At 53.0% G+C, this 15,809-nt stretch overlaps 1 protein-coding gene across 1 annotated transcript in view; it reads left to right on the forward strand.

Moving 5' to 3' along the window:
* DDB1 (damage specific DNA binding protein 1) overlaps positions 1–12,530 on the forward strand; it is a 31,883-nt gene extending 19,353 nt beyond the window's left edge. Inside the window, exons 17-27 of the mRNA XM_059404527.1 lie at positions 50–145; positions 255–366; positions 1,355–1,478; positions 1,815–1,979; positions 2,689–2,783; positions 8,677–8,847; positions 9,179–9,288; positions 9,532–9,701; positions 9,939–10,041; positions 11,014–11,137; positions 11,728–12,530. Coding sequence (XP_059260510.1) covers positions 50–145; positions 255–366; positions 1,355–1,478; positions 1,815–1,979; positions 2,689–2,783; positions 8,677–8,847; positions 9,179–9,288; positions 9,532–9,701; positions 9,939–10,041; positions 11,014–11,137; positions 11,728–11,811 — 1,354 coding nt within the window. The 3' untranslated portion in view covers positions 11,812–12,530. The remainder of the gene's footprint in view (positions 1–49; positions 146–254; positions 367–1,354; positions 1,479–1,814; positions 1,980–2,688; positions 2,784–8,676; positions 8,848–9,178; positions 9,289–9,531; positions 9,702–9,938; positions 10,042–11,013; positions 11,138–11,727) is intronic.
* The last annotated feature ends 3,279 nt before the right edge of the window (positions 12,531–15,809 follow it).

Raw genomic sequence — 15,809 nt, forward strand, 5'->3', positions numbered from 1 at the left:
CTTTCCTTCCTTGGGTCTACTCAGTCTAAACCCAGACCCTTCTTTCCAGCCTGGCACTGGCCAACAACAGCACCCTCACCATTGGCACCATTGACGAGATCCAGAAGCTGCATATCCGCACGGTTCCCCTCTATGAGTCTCCCAGGTGAGGGCCAGGGGAGGAGGGCTGCAGAGCGCGGTGATCTGGGTGTGTGTGGAGGGTGCTTCCCCTCTCAGACCAGTTCTGAGTGGCACTGTCCACACTTGTTCCCCAGGAAGATCTGCTATCAGGAAGTGTCCCAGTGCTTCGGGGTCCTCTCCAGCCGTATCGAAGTCCAGGACACGAGTGGCGGCACCACGGCCCTGAGGCCCAGTGCCAGCACCCAGGTGAGGGCACGGATGAAGGAAGATGGCGTTAGAGCAGGGCTGGCAAACACTCTGGAAAGGGTCATGTGATAGGTATGGCTTTGTCCACTGTATGGGAACAGCTACTCCGATTGGCCATCACAAAAGTGGCTGCAGACAACAGGTAGGATAGTTGGGTTCCAGTCACACTTTATCTGTAAACACAGGCAAGTGTTTATGGAGCTGGAGTTGGGTCCCCTCTTTGGAGGGTTGGGAAGAGTCTGGGATAAGTGTGGCAGTGAGTGAGTCTGCTACTCCGTAGCCTCACAGGATGAAAAATTCTCTTTCATCATCAATTTGGACGCTTTGTAGGGTATGCCGTAACTGGGGTCAGCATGTTATCGGTAAGAGGTGGGGTTTAGAGTCTGACAGGACTGGCTTCAAGGTTTATTGCTAGGTCTGTGACCTTGGGCAAGTCTACACTTCAAGTTCCTTATCTGTGGAATGCGGAGGGTGGTAAGGCAGTCTGCAGCCCCATAGAGTAGACTCGATGGAGATGGTAGCCAATGGTCTGACCTCACGTGTTCTTTGCTTTTCTTGCTCCCAAACGCGTGTGATGGGACTTTTTTCCTTAACGGAGAACGTGTAGTCTGCACTTTCCTGTTTAATTCACGCGCTCCCTGCTCTTCCCATTGCGAGAGGTGGAGTCTCTCCCCTTGTCAGGTTGCCTTAGTTCCTCATTCGCTTTGTTTGACTGACTTGGCATCCCTGTTTTAGCGGCCATTAGTAGCCCTTCGCTGCTTCTGTTTTGGGCTGCTATGTGAATTTCATGCAGAAGTTGGCTCCTGGTCCTCAGTCCCCGGGCTCTGTCCTCCAAAGCTCTCTGTTCTCGAGGCTCCCTTTGAGCTGTCAGCCTCAAGTTTTCCTCATTCAGACTTGGCTTCTGTCCCGCACTCCGGCGGCCCCTTCGCCCAGATGCTCCCTACACCTGGTGTGCCTCTGAGCGGGGCTGTGTGTGTTCTCTGCTCAGGCCCTGTCCAGCAGCGTCAGCTCCAGCAAGCTGTTCTCCAGCAGCACGGCGCCGCATGAGACCTCCTTCGGAGAGGAGGTGGAGGTGCACAACCTCCTCATCATTGACCAGCACACCTTCGAAGGTGCAGACGAGCTCCTTCGTCCTTTCTGAAGCGCCTGTTCTGGGCTCTGATAGATTCCACAGTTGGATAGACCTTCTGACAGACCATTCTAGGCAGAGTCAAAAGGAGGGCGGGAGCCCCGGGTTGGCCGGGAATCCAGGGTGTGGGGTCCCCTCCTGTGGTGTGGGCTGGTGAGGGCCGGTGAAGGCCTAATAGTCTGGGGAGGTGGGAACAGTAGGAGCTGGGGTCCCAGCACCACCCACCCCGTGCTTGGGCCCAGGCTGGGGCACCCCTGGAATTCAGGGTTACGTGTGCGTGCAGCTTAACAGCCGGTCATGCCTCTGGCTCTCCTTCCAGTGCTTCATGCCCACCAGTTTCTGCAGAATGAATATGCCCTCAGCCTGGTCTCCTGCAAGCTGGGCAAAGACCCCAACACGTACTTCATCGTGGGCACGGCCATGGTGTATCCCGAAGAGGCGGAGCCCAAGCAGGGTCGCATCGTGGTCTTTCAGTATTCCGATGGTAGGTGGGCACCATCCCCGGCTTTGAGAGATCTGGAATTCTGGGAAAATAACAGACCGTTTTGGCTTCAGAGCTTTAGTTAAGCAGTAGAAGAGCCTGGGCGTTAACTGCTGTGACGAGAGACTTCCTGTTCTTCCACTCAAGCTGTGGACGGGCTCAATGAGTTCAGGGGGAGGGGAGTGAGCAGACACAGGAGTAAAGTCTGGCTTGTGTTTCTTCCTTTTCTACGCTTTGAAAGGAAGACGATGGGAGAGGTGAACGGTCGGTAAGAGATTCTGGTGGCCAGGATCACAGGAATCTTAGATTTGCTTTCCACTTGGTTGCTCCGCCACGTAGGTCCTCTTTCCAGCTTTAGCACTTCGTGTTCCTGTCTCTGCTCTTTTCTCCTGTGCAAGATGGTTCCAAAGACTTGCTGTCAGCCCCCAGATCTCGGCTCAGATGGCCAAGATGGAATTCGGTCTCCATCTTGAGAGTTAGATCTGCAGTGTTTGGGGGGGAGGCAGACCTTGGACACAGTCTGCAGTGTGGCGCGTTCTATCGGGGCTCATAGTTGTGGTGGAGGTTAACCGCAGTGGACACTCTCTACTTCCTGCATTCACAGGCGTGGTTTGGGAGCAGGAATTAGAGCCAGAGGGAAAATCAGGATTCTTCTGATGAGTTGAAGTGTGGGTTCATAAAGGAGACTCTGAGTCTATCTTTCTCCCCTCAGGAAAACTACAGACTGTGGCCGAGAAGGAAGTGAAGGGAGCCGTGTACTCCATGGTGGAATTTAACGGGAAGCTGTTAGCCAGCATCAACAGCACGGTGAGGTCCATGGCATTCGGTATCACAGCCCAGGTTGCACACCGTTGTCTAAAGAATATGTCTCCTTTATGTTCCCTGAGGCCACCTGCGTGTCAGATTTTAAGAGTGCCGGGAATGGAGGGTAGAGCTGGGAGTCCGGGGAGCTCACGTTGGTCCAGATGTTAGCCTTGGTTATGGGAACCTCCCCCTGAGCATCAGACCCTAAGTGCTGTGGGCACTGAGGAGAGGGTGAGGGCCACGGACAGCCCCTGTACTTCCAAATATGTGGTGGTGGGTGACTGATCCGTGTGAAATAAGGTGAGCCAAACCATGCTATTCCACGTATGCCCCTGAAATACTGGTCCCATAGAGTCTGCTTCTCTGCTGTGACTCCACCTCCCTTGGAAAAACTTTTTAAAAGTTCCATAGATACGTTTGTGAAGTACGGTGTCTTACAATCCCTCTTGGAGCTCCCCCGTGCATCATGGGATATTCAAGGTGCTGAGAAGTCAGGGAGTGAAAAAACATCAATTAAGTACTTAAAATCGAGGCCTTCCAGTAGTTGTATTTATTCACAACCTATTCGTTGAACGCTTGTGTGCCCGGTACTGTTAAGATGTTGGTATAGGGGGCACCTGGGTGGCTCAGTGGGTTAAAGCCTCTGCCTTCGGCTCAGGTCATGATCCCAGGGTCCTGGGATCGAGCTCCGCATCGGGCTCTCTGCTCAGCGGGGTGCCTGCTTCCCCATCTCCCTCTGCCTCTCTGCCTACTTGTGATCTCTGTCTGTCAAATAAATAAACTCTAAAAAAAAAAAAATGTTGGTTTAGCAGAGGACAAATATGGACAAAGAAAACGGACTGTTTGCTCCAAGCTTACTAGCAAATAGTATATATGTGTTCTCAAGATGGTGAGAAATAAAAACGGGGCAGGGACTGGAGGAACGTCAGAAGGAGCGCAGGGTGGGGATGGCTGTTTTGTCACAGGGTCAGGGTTCTTGCTGATAGACTGACTTCTGGGCAGGTTCCTGAGGGAGGGGAGGCAGAAGCCATGCCTGGGTCTGGGAGAGCGTAAGGGCAAGGAGCCTGAGGTGGGAGTGGTCCTGCTGTCTTCGTGGGGGCGAGCTGGAGGGGGCGGGGAGGTCAGTCGGGCAGCCAGGCGACTGGAGACACTGGTCATTTAAGGACTTTGGTTTTTACTCTGAGGATGATGGAAACTTCTGGAGGGTTTGAGTAAATGTTTGGATGTGATTGGACTTCGGTCTTGGAAAGATCACTTTACACCTTGCAAAAGGCTGGAGGGGCCCAAGGACAGAGGTGGTGACATCTGTGGGGCTCTGGTGGTGATGCCGACCGCAGCCGCTGGTCGCTGGGAGCCGCTGGTCGCTGGGAGCAGGGAGCCACGGAGGTGAGGTGTGAGGAGGGGAATAACGGGCCAGGAATTTGGTCTGAGCAACAGGAAGGGCAGCGTGGCCATTTGCTGATGGAGTAAGATGAAGTGGAGCAGGTTTGGAAGGGAAAGGGAAACGTTTCTTTACTCAAAACACTTGTGACGCCGTATGTGTGGGGGTTTTATCCCCACACCAACCTGTTTTCCAATCTTGACACCAACTAAGTGTGCTCTAGTTTAATTCCGTTCTGACCCTGGCTGCCTGGAGCTCAGGTCCCATAGGACTGTCCCCGCCTCAGGCACCATCCCGAGCAATGGGGGCCAGGGGTGCCCAAGCCTCTGTCCTGCATGGCTACAAAGTTGGCTTCCCCCAGCCCCCTCTCAGGTTTGATACCTTGCTGACACAACTCCCAAAACTCCAGGAAACGTTTACTTACATTTACTGGCTTATCATAACAGGTACTGGCGGAGAGCCAGACGAACATCGTGTGAGGGCCACAGGGATCCTGAGTGCAGGAGCGTCTCTCCCCGTGGAGCGGGGGTCTGCCCTCCTCCCAGCGTGTGGGTGTCACCAACCTGGGCGCGCTCTGAACCCGGACTTGAGGGATTTTTATGGAGGCGCCATCACAGAGGCCTGATCGATCATTAACTGAATCTCTGGCCTGTGCCTTCCCCAGGGGATGGGGAGGAGCGCCAGCATATCCAGACTTTTTTTTTTTTTTAAAGATTTTATTTATTTGACAGAGACAGAGAGAGAGAGAGGGAACAGAAGCAGGGGGAGTGGGAGAGGAAGAAGCAGGCTTCTTGCAGAGCAGGGAGCCCAATGCGGCCCTCAATCCCAGGACCTTGGGATCATGATCTGAGCTGAAAACAGATGCTTAACGACTGAGCTACCCAGGTGCCCCGGGTCCAGGCTTCTAATTGGGGTGAACAGTCCACATCCTGAACTATCCAGGCACCACCGGGAGCCACCTCATCAGAACAAAGGACTCCTACCACCCAGGGAATCCCAGGGGATTGAGGAGCTCAGTGTAAAATGCTGCTCACCCGTAGGAGGTTACAAGGGTTTAGGAGCTCTGGGTTAGGGACCAGAGTCAGAGATCAAATGCATCGTTCCCCAGTGGGGAAACCAGAGGTCTGAGTTCGGACATGTGTCAGTCGTTTCGGTAGTTAGGAGGAGCGAAGATGTCAGGGTGGTCGCTGGATGAGAGGGCTGGAATCCAAGTAAGGGCTGGGCTGGGGATTGGCAGGGTAGCAGTTAAGGCCCGGAGTTGAATGGCAACGGTCTGGATGGGTGGCCTTAAGCTCACCCATCCGCTGAGAGCGGGCAGAGGAGGGATGGGAAGGCTGAGCCCTGGGACCCTCGAGCTTTTAAAAGTCATGATAAGTGATGAGGAAGAGGGTGCCAAAGAGAAGGGTTGACGACTGAAGTAGGAGAGGAACTGAGAGAGAAAACTTCTGAAAGCTGTGGGAAGAAAGCATTTCAGCTGGGGGGAGTTGGTAGATGGCAAGCGCTGCCCGAAGTCAGGTGACTTGAGAATTAAGAGTCGGGCGCTGGTTTTAGCAATGGCGAAGGTGGTGCTGCCCTTGACCAGAGCTCGTTTGCTTGAATGGTGCGGCGCGGCGCCGCTAGGAGAGGGTTTGCTCAGGACTGGCGGGAGAGGGCCGCGAGCGTGAGAAAACGCTCTGGAGTTTCGCGATGAAGGAGAAGAGAGGGAGTGACTGGACGGGACAAGAGAGTTGTTCGCTTCTGAAGCAGGGAGCCACCGCTGCGTGTGTCTGTGCCGATGAGAGTGGTCCGTTAGGAGGTGCTGGAGCCGTGTTGCTGAATTAGACCAGTGGGAGGTGGGACCCAGTACTGCATGTGGGCCTCAGACGGTGGAAGCACTGGAGGTCTCCTGGTTGTGTCCGTACTCTGAAGGAGCAGAGAGGAAGGGTGGAAGCAGAGGTAGTAGAAGTTCGGGGAGGTTTGCCTCCTTGTTTGAGGACTTGGAGTGTAACAGACCAGAAAAAGTATCCAGTTATTAGGAAGTCTAAGGAGGTGACTGCCATGAGTGGTCATGGAGTTCGAGTGCTCTGTTGTTGTTCCGCAGCTGTTGTCGAAGACGAGCCTCATGCCAGAGTCTGGTTAGGTCTGGTGAGCAGGATCAAGACAGGGCAATGGGGTTGGGAACCTGTGAGGTTTATGGTGAGGGACTCACTCGGGGTACCTGAGACACGGTGAACCTGAGGACACCAGATTCTGGAGTTATTTTTAATGACAGGCTCTGAGGGGTGACCACTGGGTGGACAAGATATCACAGGGACAAGGAGGGGTCAAGGAAGAAGAGAGGTTGGTATTGGGTCTTCTGTGTGAATGTAGAAGTCACCAAGAATGACAGGTTGTGTGGAGGAGAGTGGTGGGGTGAGGGTGTGCATGGCCGCTCGGGGCTGGCGGTGCTGGCAGTCTGTGGCGTGAGCTTCGGGACTGGCACGTGGGGGAGGAGGCAAGGCGGAAGTGAGAAAGGGCCGCCGGGAAGCCCTTGGAGGGCTGCCTTTCCTCTAGTCCCAGCTGTACGGGGACGGCGGCCGGGAGAAGCTGAGAGGGCCTGTGGTCCTTGTGAAAGAGCCACGCTTGAGTTAGAGAATGGGGGCGGCCCAGGGACTGTGCTAGGCTGGGAGTGGTGGCGGCGGCGGGAGCAGAGCCTGTGTGCAGGAGTTGGGAAGGCCGGGTGCGAGGTTGGGTCAGGAGCTGTCTAGGCCATTGGTGTGATTCTAGACTTTCTTGTTGCCACGTGAATAAAAGTAAGAAGCATATGAGACTGATTTTAGGAATTTATTTATTTATTTATTTAAAAAATATTTTTAAATATTTGATTTATTTTTTGACACAGAGATAGCGAGAGAGGGAACACAAGCAGGGGGAGTGGGAGAGGGAGAAGCAGGGTTCCCACTGAACAGGGAGCCTGATGTGGGGCTCAGTCCCAGGACCCCGCGATCATGACCTGAACCGAAGGCAGACGCTTAACAACTGAGCCACCCAGGCACCCTCAGAATGTATTTTATTTAACCCAATAGAGCTAAACTATTTCAACATATGATCGATACAGAAGTTATTAGAAGATGATGTGTAGGTATGTTTCATATAGACTTCAGAATCTGATTGATATTTTGCATGCACAGCCATGTCTCAATTTGGGCTAGCCACATTTCAGGTGTGTTTTTTGCTTGCTTTTGTTTTTGTTTTTGTTTTTTTAAGATTTATTTATTTTTGGGAGAGAGAGACAGAGTGTGTGCCCATTGTGCATCCGAGCAGGAAAGGAAAGAGGGAGAGAGAATCCCAAGCATTCTCTGTGCCAAGTGCAGAGCCCGACATTGGGCTCAATCCCTCAACCCTGAGATTATCACCGGACCCGAAACCGAGAGTTGGATGCTCAACTGACTGTGCTAGCCAGATGACCCCACTTTTGTTTGTTTGTTTGTTTATTTATTTATTTAAAGATGTTATTTATTTGGGAGAGAGATCACAAGTAGGCAGAGAGGCAGGCGGAAAGAGGGGGAGGCGGGTTCCCCACTGAGCACAGAGCCTGATGTGGGGCTGGATCCCAGGACCCTGAGATCATGACCTGAGCCGAAGGCAGAGGCTTAACCCACTGAGCCACCCAGGCGCCCCCTTTTTGTTTATTTTCAAGATTTATTCATTTGAGAGAGAGCGTGCATGTGAACGGGGGGAGAGGCAGAGGGAGAGGGATGGGGGAGAGTCTTCCCGCTGAGTGCAGAGCCTGACATGACCCCATGGGTGGGACCACTGGGATCCTGAAGGGTCTGCCAGGGTAGGCTTCCCAGGGAGTTGAGTCTGTCTTCTCTGACTGGATAGCTGTCTGCTGATGTAAAGCATCTGCCTTCGTTTGGAGGTGTGGTCGTAACTGAAGAAGCATTGCAGGGGACAAGACAGGAAGGCATGGGGAAGGGGGACCCTTTGGTGGAGTCTGGTGGCCACAGACTCCAGTGCTTGAAGAGTCCTTTAGTTATTTGACAGTGTTTGTGCTGGAATTTCCATTTCGTTTTCTCTACTCGTTGGGCTCACGTCAGAATGTTCTGGGAGTGCATGTTTTGAGAAGGGCTCAGAAAAGACGGTTCATTGGGAGGTGATTTTGTTCTTTCTGATCAGGAAACTGGAGGTGGATCTTCTTTTTTCAGAAATATTTCTGTAGGTCCGTTATCACCCTTCAGTCACGAGAAGACCGTCTTTTGTCCTGTCCTCAGTATTACATGCATCACTGTTTATTTAGTATTTTCATGCTGACTCATTTTTTAGGTAAAGGGAAACTTTGTGTTACCAGTTGGACGTTCTTGCTCTATTTTCATATTTCGTAAATATATAATACCCAAATAATAAATATCCACACCAGTACCGCAGCAAACCATGTCACACCCCATGCTGCGCTTTTGGAAGTGGTGCTACAGATGGAGGGTGGCGGAGGGGGACATTGGTCAGTGCGAGAGCACTTGACCCCTTGGATTGAGAGAAATGAGATGTCCTTCACAGGTGCGGCTTTATGAGTGGACAACAGAAAAGGAGCTTCGCACGGAGTGCAATCACTACAACAACATCATGGCCCTCTACCTGAAGACCAAGGGCGACTTCATCCTGGTGGGCGACCTGATGCGCTCAGTGCTGCTGCTTGCCTACAAGCCCATGGAAGGGAACTTTGAAGAGGTAGTTGGGGGGATCGGGGCAGATGTGGTCCCTGCAAGTGTTTCTTTGGTGGTGAGGGGTCATCAAGCCCAGTGGGGGCAGAAGGTTTTTCCCTGGAGCCAACGCTCTGCGTTGATGAGGTATTTTCAGAGGTCCCCTCCCCGCAGCATGAATCTGAGTAGGGCGCCATTTCTGGGCAGCTGCAACCAAATGGGGTGTGCCGGCCGGAGGTCGGGGGTAGAATCCGTGTAGACTGGCAGTTGTGAAACGGGCTGCGTCTTCTGCGGGACAGGATCTTGGCTTCTGGGCGACCGCTGATTATATTTTCGTGTTGTACCTTATCTGTTTTAAGATCGCTCGAGACTTTAATCCTAACTGGATGAGTGCTGTGGAGATCTTGGATGATGACAATTTCCTGGGGGCCGAAAATGCCTTTAACTTGTTTGTGTGTCAGAAGGATAGGTGAGCGCGGGCTTCGGGACTGGTGGGGCGGGGGCGGGGCCCTGGGTCCGGTGACGAGGTCCTCTCTCGGGCATAGGTGCTGCTCTTCACCGGGGTAGAGTTCTTTCACCAGCGAATCCGAGCCACAACCGTCAGCCCCTCAGACGGGCTCTGCCGCTGTGGGCTCCTCGGGGAGTGGTCCTTGTGGGGGCCTCCTGGTGGGGCCGGGAGGTGCGGGGAGTGAGTGTCTCGCACGCCTTTCAGTGCTGCCACCACCGATGAGGAGCGGCAACACCTCCAGGAGGTCGGTCTCTTCCACCTGGGCGAGTTTGTCAACGTCTTTTGTCACGGCTCTCTGGTCATGCAGAACCTGGGCGAGACTTCCACCCCCACGCAGGGCTCGGTGCTCTTTGGCACAGTCAACGGCATGATTGGTAAGGTTGGCCCCTGCAGGGCGCCCTCCCCCGCAGGCCCCTGTCCTCAGACCAGCCTTCCGGGGGACGGAGAGCGGTTGGGCCCTCGAACCGAGCACCTCGGAGCTCACTAGCAGAGGCTGCCCCAGCTCGTCCCTCCTCGCGCTCCTTTCCCGGGCTGCCCTTGGTAGAAGATGCCTGCTGCGGGCTCCGCGCCCTGCCGCTGTCGGCAGCTCTCGGCTCCCTTTGCCGCTTCAGGGCTGGTGACCTCGCTGTCCGAGAGCTGGTACAATCTCCTGTTGGACATGCAGAATCGACTCAATAAAGTCATCAAGAGCGTGGGCAAGATCGAGCACTCCTTATATCCTTCCCGGCGGCGTGTCCTAGCACAGCCAGAGCGCTGCCTTACCCTTAGCTGCTTCTGGAAACTGCTGTTCCTTTGGGAAATGTCTTGACTAGTGTCCTGTGGGGAATAGGCTCTTGTGCTGTTTTTTAAATATACTTTTTTGGGGGGAAAAAATTAAAACCCACTAGTGGAATTGTATCGGGAATCCTCGTGTACGGTCACCCAGCTTACCTGGTTCTCCTCGGAAGTGTAGACTGGTGTTCTTGAAATACATCTGCCTCTGGTTTCTCTGGCCTTACATGTCAGACATGAAGTTCAGATGACCATGTTAGGAACATACTTTTGGAGATCTGTAGGGGACAGCATTGTCTGAGAAACCTCGTGAGAGAGGCCAGTGGAAGAAGAGGGGGAAAGTGAAGCCGGAAACTCCAGAAGCCCGGGGATCAGCCCTGCTGGCACACCCAGGATCCAAGTATTGCTGGACATTTGCTCGTTCCGGGAGATGGAAAGGGTCCTCCCCAGGCCAGAGGTGGGAGGGCTCCTGCTCTCCTCTGGGAGGGAGGTGATAGGCTGACGTGTTGGCTTCTGCCAACCAGCGGGGCTCTGGGCAAGCCTCCGTTTGTACACCTGTGAAGATCAGGTTAGGCTCCGGAGCGGGGCTCTTCCCAGGCAGGCACATCTGGCTGCCTTGGAGCACTTGTAGAAAATGTCCACGTACATCTAGGCTGTATGCCAAGGAGGGTCTGATCTGCATTAAAAACATTGTCTTGAACATCACCCCAGTTGAGAATCATTAGAATGGGTAATAATTTCACCTAATGTCTTCCAGTTCCAGACTGTCCGAAAAGCAATGTGATTTTTAGTTGAAAATGTTATTTCCTGTTCCCGTCCTGATGCTTGCTTTAGACTATGGTCTAGGCAGAGGTGGGGGTGACCGAGAGTAAGGCTGTTGGTGGATACCGCCCATTCCTTAACTCACCTGTCTACCTGGAGATCTTTTCATACTGAGCGAAAGACAGAACCCGCCACGGGCTTCATTGATGGAGACTTGATTGAGAGTTTCCTGGACATCAGCCGGCCCAAGATGCAGGAGGTGGTGGCAAACCTACAGGTGAGCTAGCTGGTGTGGTGTTTGGCCCCGTGCCTGTGACCCAAGTCCTTGGTGGGGCCGGCCGTGCTGGAGAACATCGGAGCACCGAGTGCTCCGCTTCGATCCCCCAGCGCTGGCGGCGGCCTTCCTGAGTAGTTTCCTTCCCCTGCAGGAAGGTGGAATCTGAGGGTCATGGCACCGCACTAGGACCTTTCCCTGTGTGACCTGTGCTGCGGAAGTGAGGGCGTGATGGGCACATGTGGGGTCCCTGTCAGCCCGCAGACAGGAGGCACGGGAATCGGGTCAGCATCCTGCCGGGAAGAGAAGTTCTCCAGTGGGGGGTTTTGAGATCTTGCTCACTGGAGTTGGTGCCTCGGGGGACATCCTAGAAGGTGGGGAAACATATGCCAGGTGGTGGCCTCCCAATCAGCTTTGCCATCCGTAGACCTTGCTGACTTGTACCTTTCAGGAGAGCGTGTGGGTTTCTGATGAGCCCTTCCTCCTTGTCACGGCAGTAGTGGGGCCGGGTGCCTCTTGCTGTGACTGTCCCGTCTCCTGGTGAGGGAGAGTGCACTCGTGGCCCTCACAGCCCTCCCCTTTTCTCCTTGCAGTATGATGATGGCAGCGGGATGAAGCGAGAGGCCACCGCAGATGACCTGATCAAGGTTGTGGAGGAGCTGACGCGGATCCATTAGCCCAGGGCTGGGAGCCCCCTTCCCAGGCCCTCCCCGAAGGCTTTGCTCTCCTGCCCTGCTCCCCTCCCCCACCATTGTCTTCTCGGCCATGGGAAGCCTTTCCCTACGCCAGCTATCCCAGAAGCCACAGTCTACCTGTGTGAAAATGGGGATTTCTTTGAACTAAAACCAGTTCACTGGAGACCTGGGAATGGGGTGAAGGCGGAATATTTTCTCCCTGGATTTTTACCAGTCCCAGAGGATTCCAACCATCACTTTGGACACCAAGCCTTGATTGGTGTTGCCTGCTGTCCTCCTTCCAGGGAGGGATTTTGCAGCTCTTGGGCTGAAAGGAAGCTCCGTGTGTGTGCTGTGCGTGCGTGCGTGCGTGCGTGTGTGTGTGTGTATCTTACACTCATGCATTGTCCTCTGCTATCTTTTTATTTAGGTTGGGGTGTGGGGAGGCTATGGGTAGGGGGGAGGAGGGGCGGGACGGGTTCATTGTCTCTGAAGTGAGAGCTTCCTTTTGCTTTCTCTATTGCCTGAGAGCTTTGGGTCTGGAGGCCTGACCAGGCCGTGAGCTGCCCGAGTCTGAAAGCTGGAGATGGTGGGTGATTTCCAAGCCACCGTAGCCTTTTTGTCTCTGGGGAACTGCCTTCTTCAGAGGGAAGGAGGTGGGGGGCCGTGAATTGGTTGTTAGTTTCTGAGTTTTACCAAATAAAGTAGAGTCTAAGAAGAAAGCTCTGTTCGCCTCCACTTCCTGCCGCCCAGCTTCCCAGTCACACAGTGCCCAGTCCAGGCACAGTTGTCTCCCTCCTTTAGGGCAGCGGCTGCTGCCACAGCTCCTTTCAGGTAGTGAAGTGACCTCTGTGTGTCTCCTTTGCTGTGTGATCATTTTTGGTGGGATCCCAAGGATAATGGGTGTTGGGTTTTCAAAATACAGCGGTTGCCCTTGACTCTGTAGCCACCATGTGGTTCCCAGTTGCCTCTGTCAGTGACCTGCCAAGCCTGGGAGTTGCTCGGGCTCCCTTTCCGGATGGCATTTGAGATGTGTGCACAGCGCCTGGCCAGCTTGCCCCCAGGCGCCACTGCTTGGCCAGGGCAAGTGGCTCTTCGTGTACCTCCCAGCTTCCTGTTGCCACAGGCTCTTTGGAGGCGGATTTTATTTTCTCTGGTTTAATCAAGTAAACCTATGGCGCCTTTGGTTTGAAAATACAGGAGTGGGACACATTTGGGGTTCACCCTTCTATCCAGCAAACAGAGCCTGTCTTCTTTCAGCTCAGTGGGCCCACATTTCCACCAGTGATCCAGTGGGAATAAAGGCTGCTCTGTCCCAATAGTGGGGAGTAGGGTTGATCCTAGGCATATTGGCAGGCTCCTTTAAGACCAGCCTTTGATACGGTGTCAGGAAAATTGTGGTTTCAAGTTCAAACTGTGGTTTTGAGAGATTCTAGCTTAAAAGAGAAAGGGCCAGGAAGCATCTCTGCTTTGGGGGTCTTCTGGAGTAAGCTTCCTTCCTTGGAGGCATTCCTTGTGTTTCCTTACTGTTCTTTTCCCCATCCTCTTCTGGGATTTCTGAGGGTGGGGGATAAGGGTCTTCAAGAGAAAAAAGTCATCTCAAAAACCACAGTTTGAACTTGAAACTCAACACTGTGATTTGAATTCTTCAAGTCATGGTTTGAATTGAAAAGGCCTGCCCCCATGCCAGAGACCAGCTTTCACGGGGCAGGCAAGCAATGGTCTCCAGATTGATTATTTTAAAATGTTAATCCGAGATGGAGGATTGCCTATAAGGTGCTAAGATCAGAAAGAGAAGGCGGTGGGATGATGATTCTGGTGCTTTTTCATGGTCTGACCTGCACCATGGAGACGTGCTACACGTTATTACTTACCCGTGGCTTCAGTCTTGACTTTGGAAGCTCTGGAGTCCTTGCAGTTTTTTGTTTCCTATAATCTTGGGTATATTCACCGAGGATTGAATTCCAGCAATCTTTTGGAAACTGACATTGTCTTGCCACACTCCCACATCCCCTCTAAAAACCATTAATCACCTCTCCAGGGGTGAAAGGTTGCCCTTGGAGCTTTGCTGCAGCCAGCTGGAATGGGTCCTTGTAGGCGCTCATGAGCTACTCACTTCAGGCCTCTGCACGAATGGACCTTGGGGAGAATAATAGAAACACTGACTCATCACATGACCATTTGGAAGGGTCACAAGCCAGAGGCCGCCTTCCTGGAGCCAACAACAACTTGGATCCTCTGCCCTCAGCGGAGGGTCCCTTTTGTTCCGGAGAAGCCACAGGCCACAGAAGTGGGAAGGAAACCCAGAGAAGCTGCGGCCAGAGGATATGCCTAGAGCAGTCCAGAGGATATGCCTAGAGCAGTCCTTGAAGACGAACAGTATGAAGTTAGAGTCCCTCGGAGCTCAAACTTTGAGAAGCCTCAGGGTCTAACCAAAAGACCGAACAAGAAAGGAGCAAACACTAAGCGAAAGAAGCAAGCTGATGGGAAGAGGAGGAAGGTGAAAGCCGTAAGGTGGAAAGGAACCAGGGAAAGGAAAGGTGTTTCTTCTGAAATTCACCGGTAGGAATTTACTAAGTCTTAAACATCCTGGGCTGTTCTTGAGGGAAAATGGGGGTTTTCTTCAAGCATGAAGTTGCATCTCAGCTATGCCCCCTGCTTACTGAGTATGGAGCAAACCCTGCAGACAGTCCAGGTGAGCTGGGGGGTTGGGATGGGGCGGGGCGGGGGGTCCGGCGGCAGAGAGTAGTGGCGTTCAGGGAGGAGGTGCCAGGGGGTGCTGGAGTGTGGGAGAGGATGGCACGAGGTGGGACAGGTGTGTAAAAAGAATATTTGTCCAGCGTGTTGTGTTGAACACTGGGTGTCTTCTAGGATCAGGAAGGAGCACCTTCGACATTGAGTAGTGACCCAGGTAACAAAGACAAAGAGTGGTGCGGAAGATTTTGTGGGCTCAAGAGAAGGAAGGGCTCGTGTTCATCCCTATTCTTAAATAAATCAGGGCTAGATTCCCAATGATGTGGACACTGAAATACTTTGGGGGGGGTAAAGGTTTTTTCATTTGAGAGAGTTTCCCCCACTAAGCTGGGAATTCGACATAGGGCTCGATCCCAGGACCCTGGGACGATGACCTGAGCTGAAGGGAGATTCTTTTTTATTTATTTATTTATTTATTTATTTATTTGACAGACAGAGTTCACAATCAGGCAGAGAGGCAGGCAGAGTCAGGCCGAGAGAGGAGGAGGAAGGCTCTTCGCTGAGCAGAGAGCCCAATGTGGGACTTGATCCCAGGACCCTGAGATCATGACCTGAGCCGAAGGCAGGGGCTTAACCCACTGAGCCACCCAGGCGCCCCTGAAGGCAGGTTCTTAACCGACTAAGCCACCCAGGTGCCTGGACACCGAAACACTTTTTAAGTAGCAGAAATGCAGCCTCAGCGGTGCAGGGAAAAGTGAACCTTGTGGCTGTTTAAGGCCTGAAAGAAAGGTACTATAGGATCCCTAGCGTCCTCAGGACTCAGGATGGACGTGCATATGAAAGTTGCACTCATCTTAGGATACAAAGTATTTTGGTGACCTACTTGCTGAGAATGTGTTGCTTCAATTAGAAGAGGCCCCAGCACTAACAAGGTGAGATAATGGACCTAAATCTGAGCACCCGGGGAAAACACAAGCACTCAGGTTCGGGTAGGGAGACTGGCTTAGCAGCTCGTGTTCAGGAAACAACAGTAACAAGCATGACAGCCAGAAACACCGGTAGTGGAAACTGTGATATGAACCACCAGCATCATGCATTTGCCAGAAAAGCCAGGTCCTATTGGGCTGTGTTAATAAAAGCACGGTATCTGGAAGGAAGGAGATTATAGAGTCCAGACCATTGTTGGCCCCCTGTGGTCATTTGTGGTCACCGGTGTTAACCTAAGGTAGCCAGTGGGAGGACAGCTGCAGAGGCAGAACCACAGGAGCTGGGATGATTTAGCTGAGAAATAAAAGCACTTCCTAACA

The sequence above is a fragment of the Mustela nigripes genome, chromosome 1 (assembly GCF_022355385.1).
Source record: "Mustela nigripes isolate SB6536 chromosome 1, MUSNIG.SB6536, whole genome shotgun sequence".
Lineage (NCBI taxonomy): Eukaryota > Metazoa > Chordata > Mammalia > Carnivora > Mustelidae > Mustela > Mustela nigripes.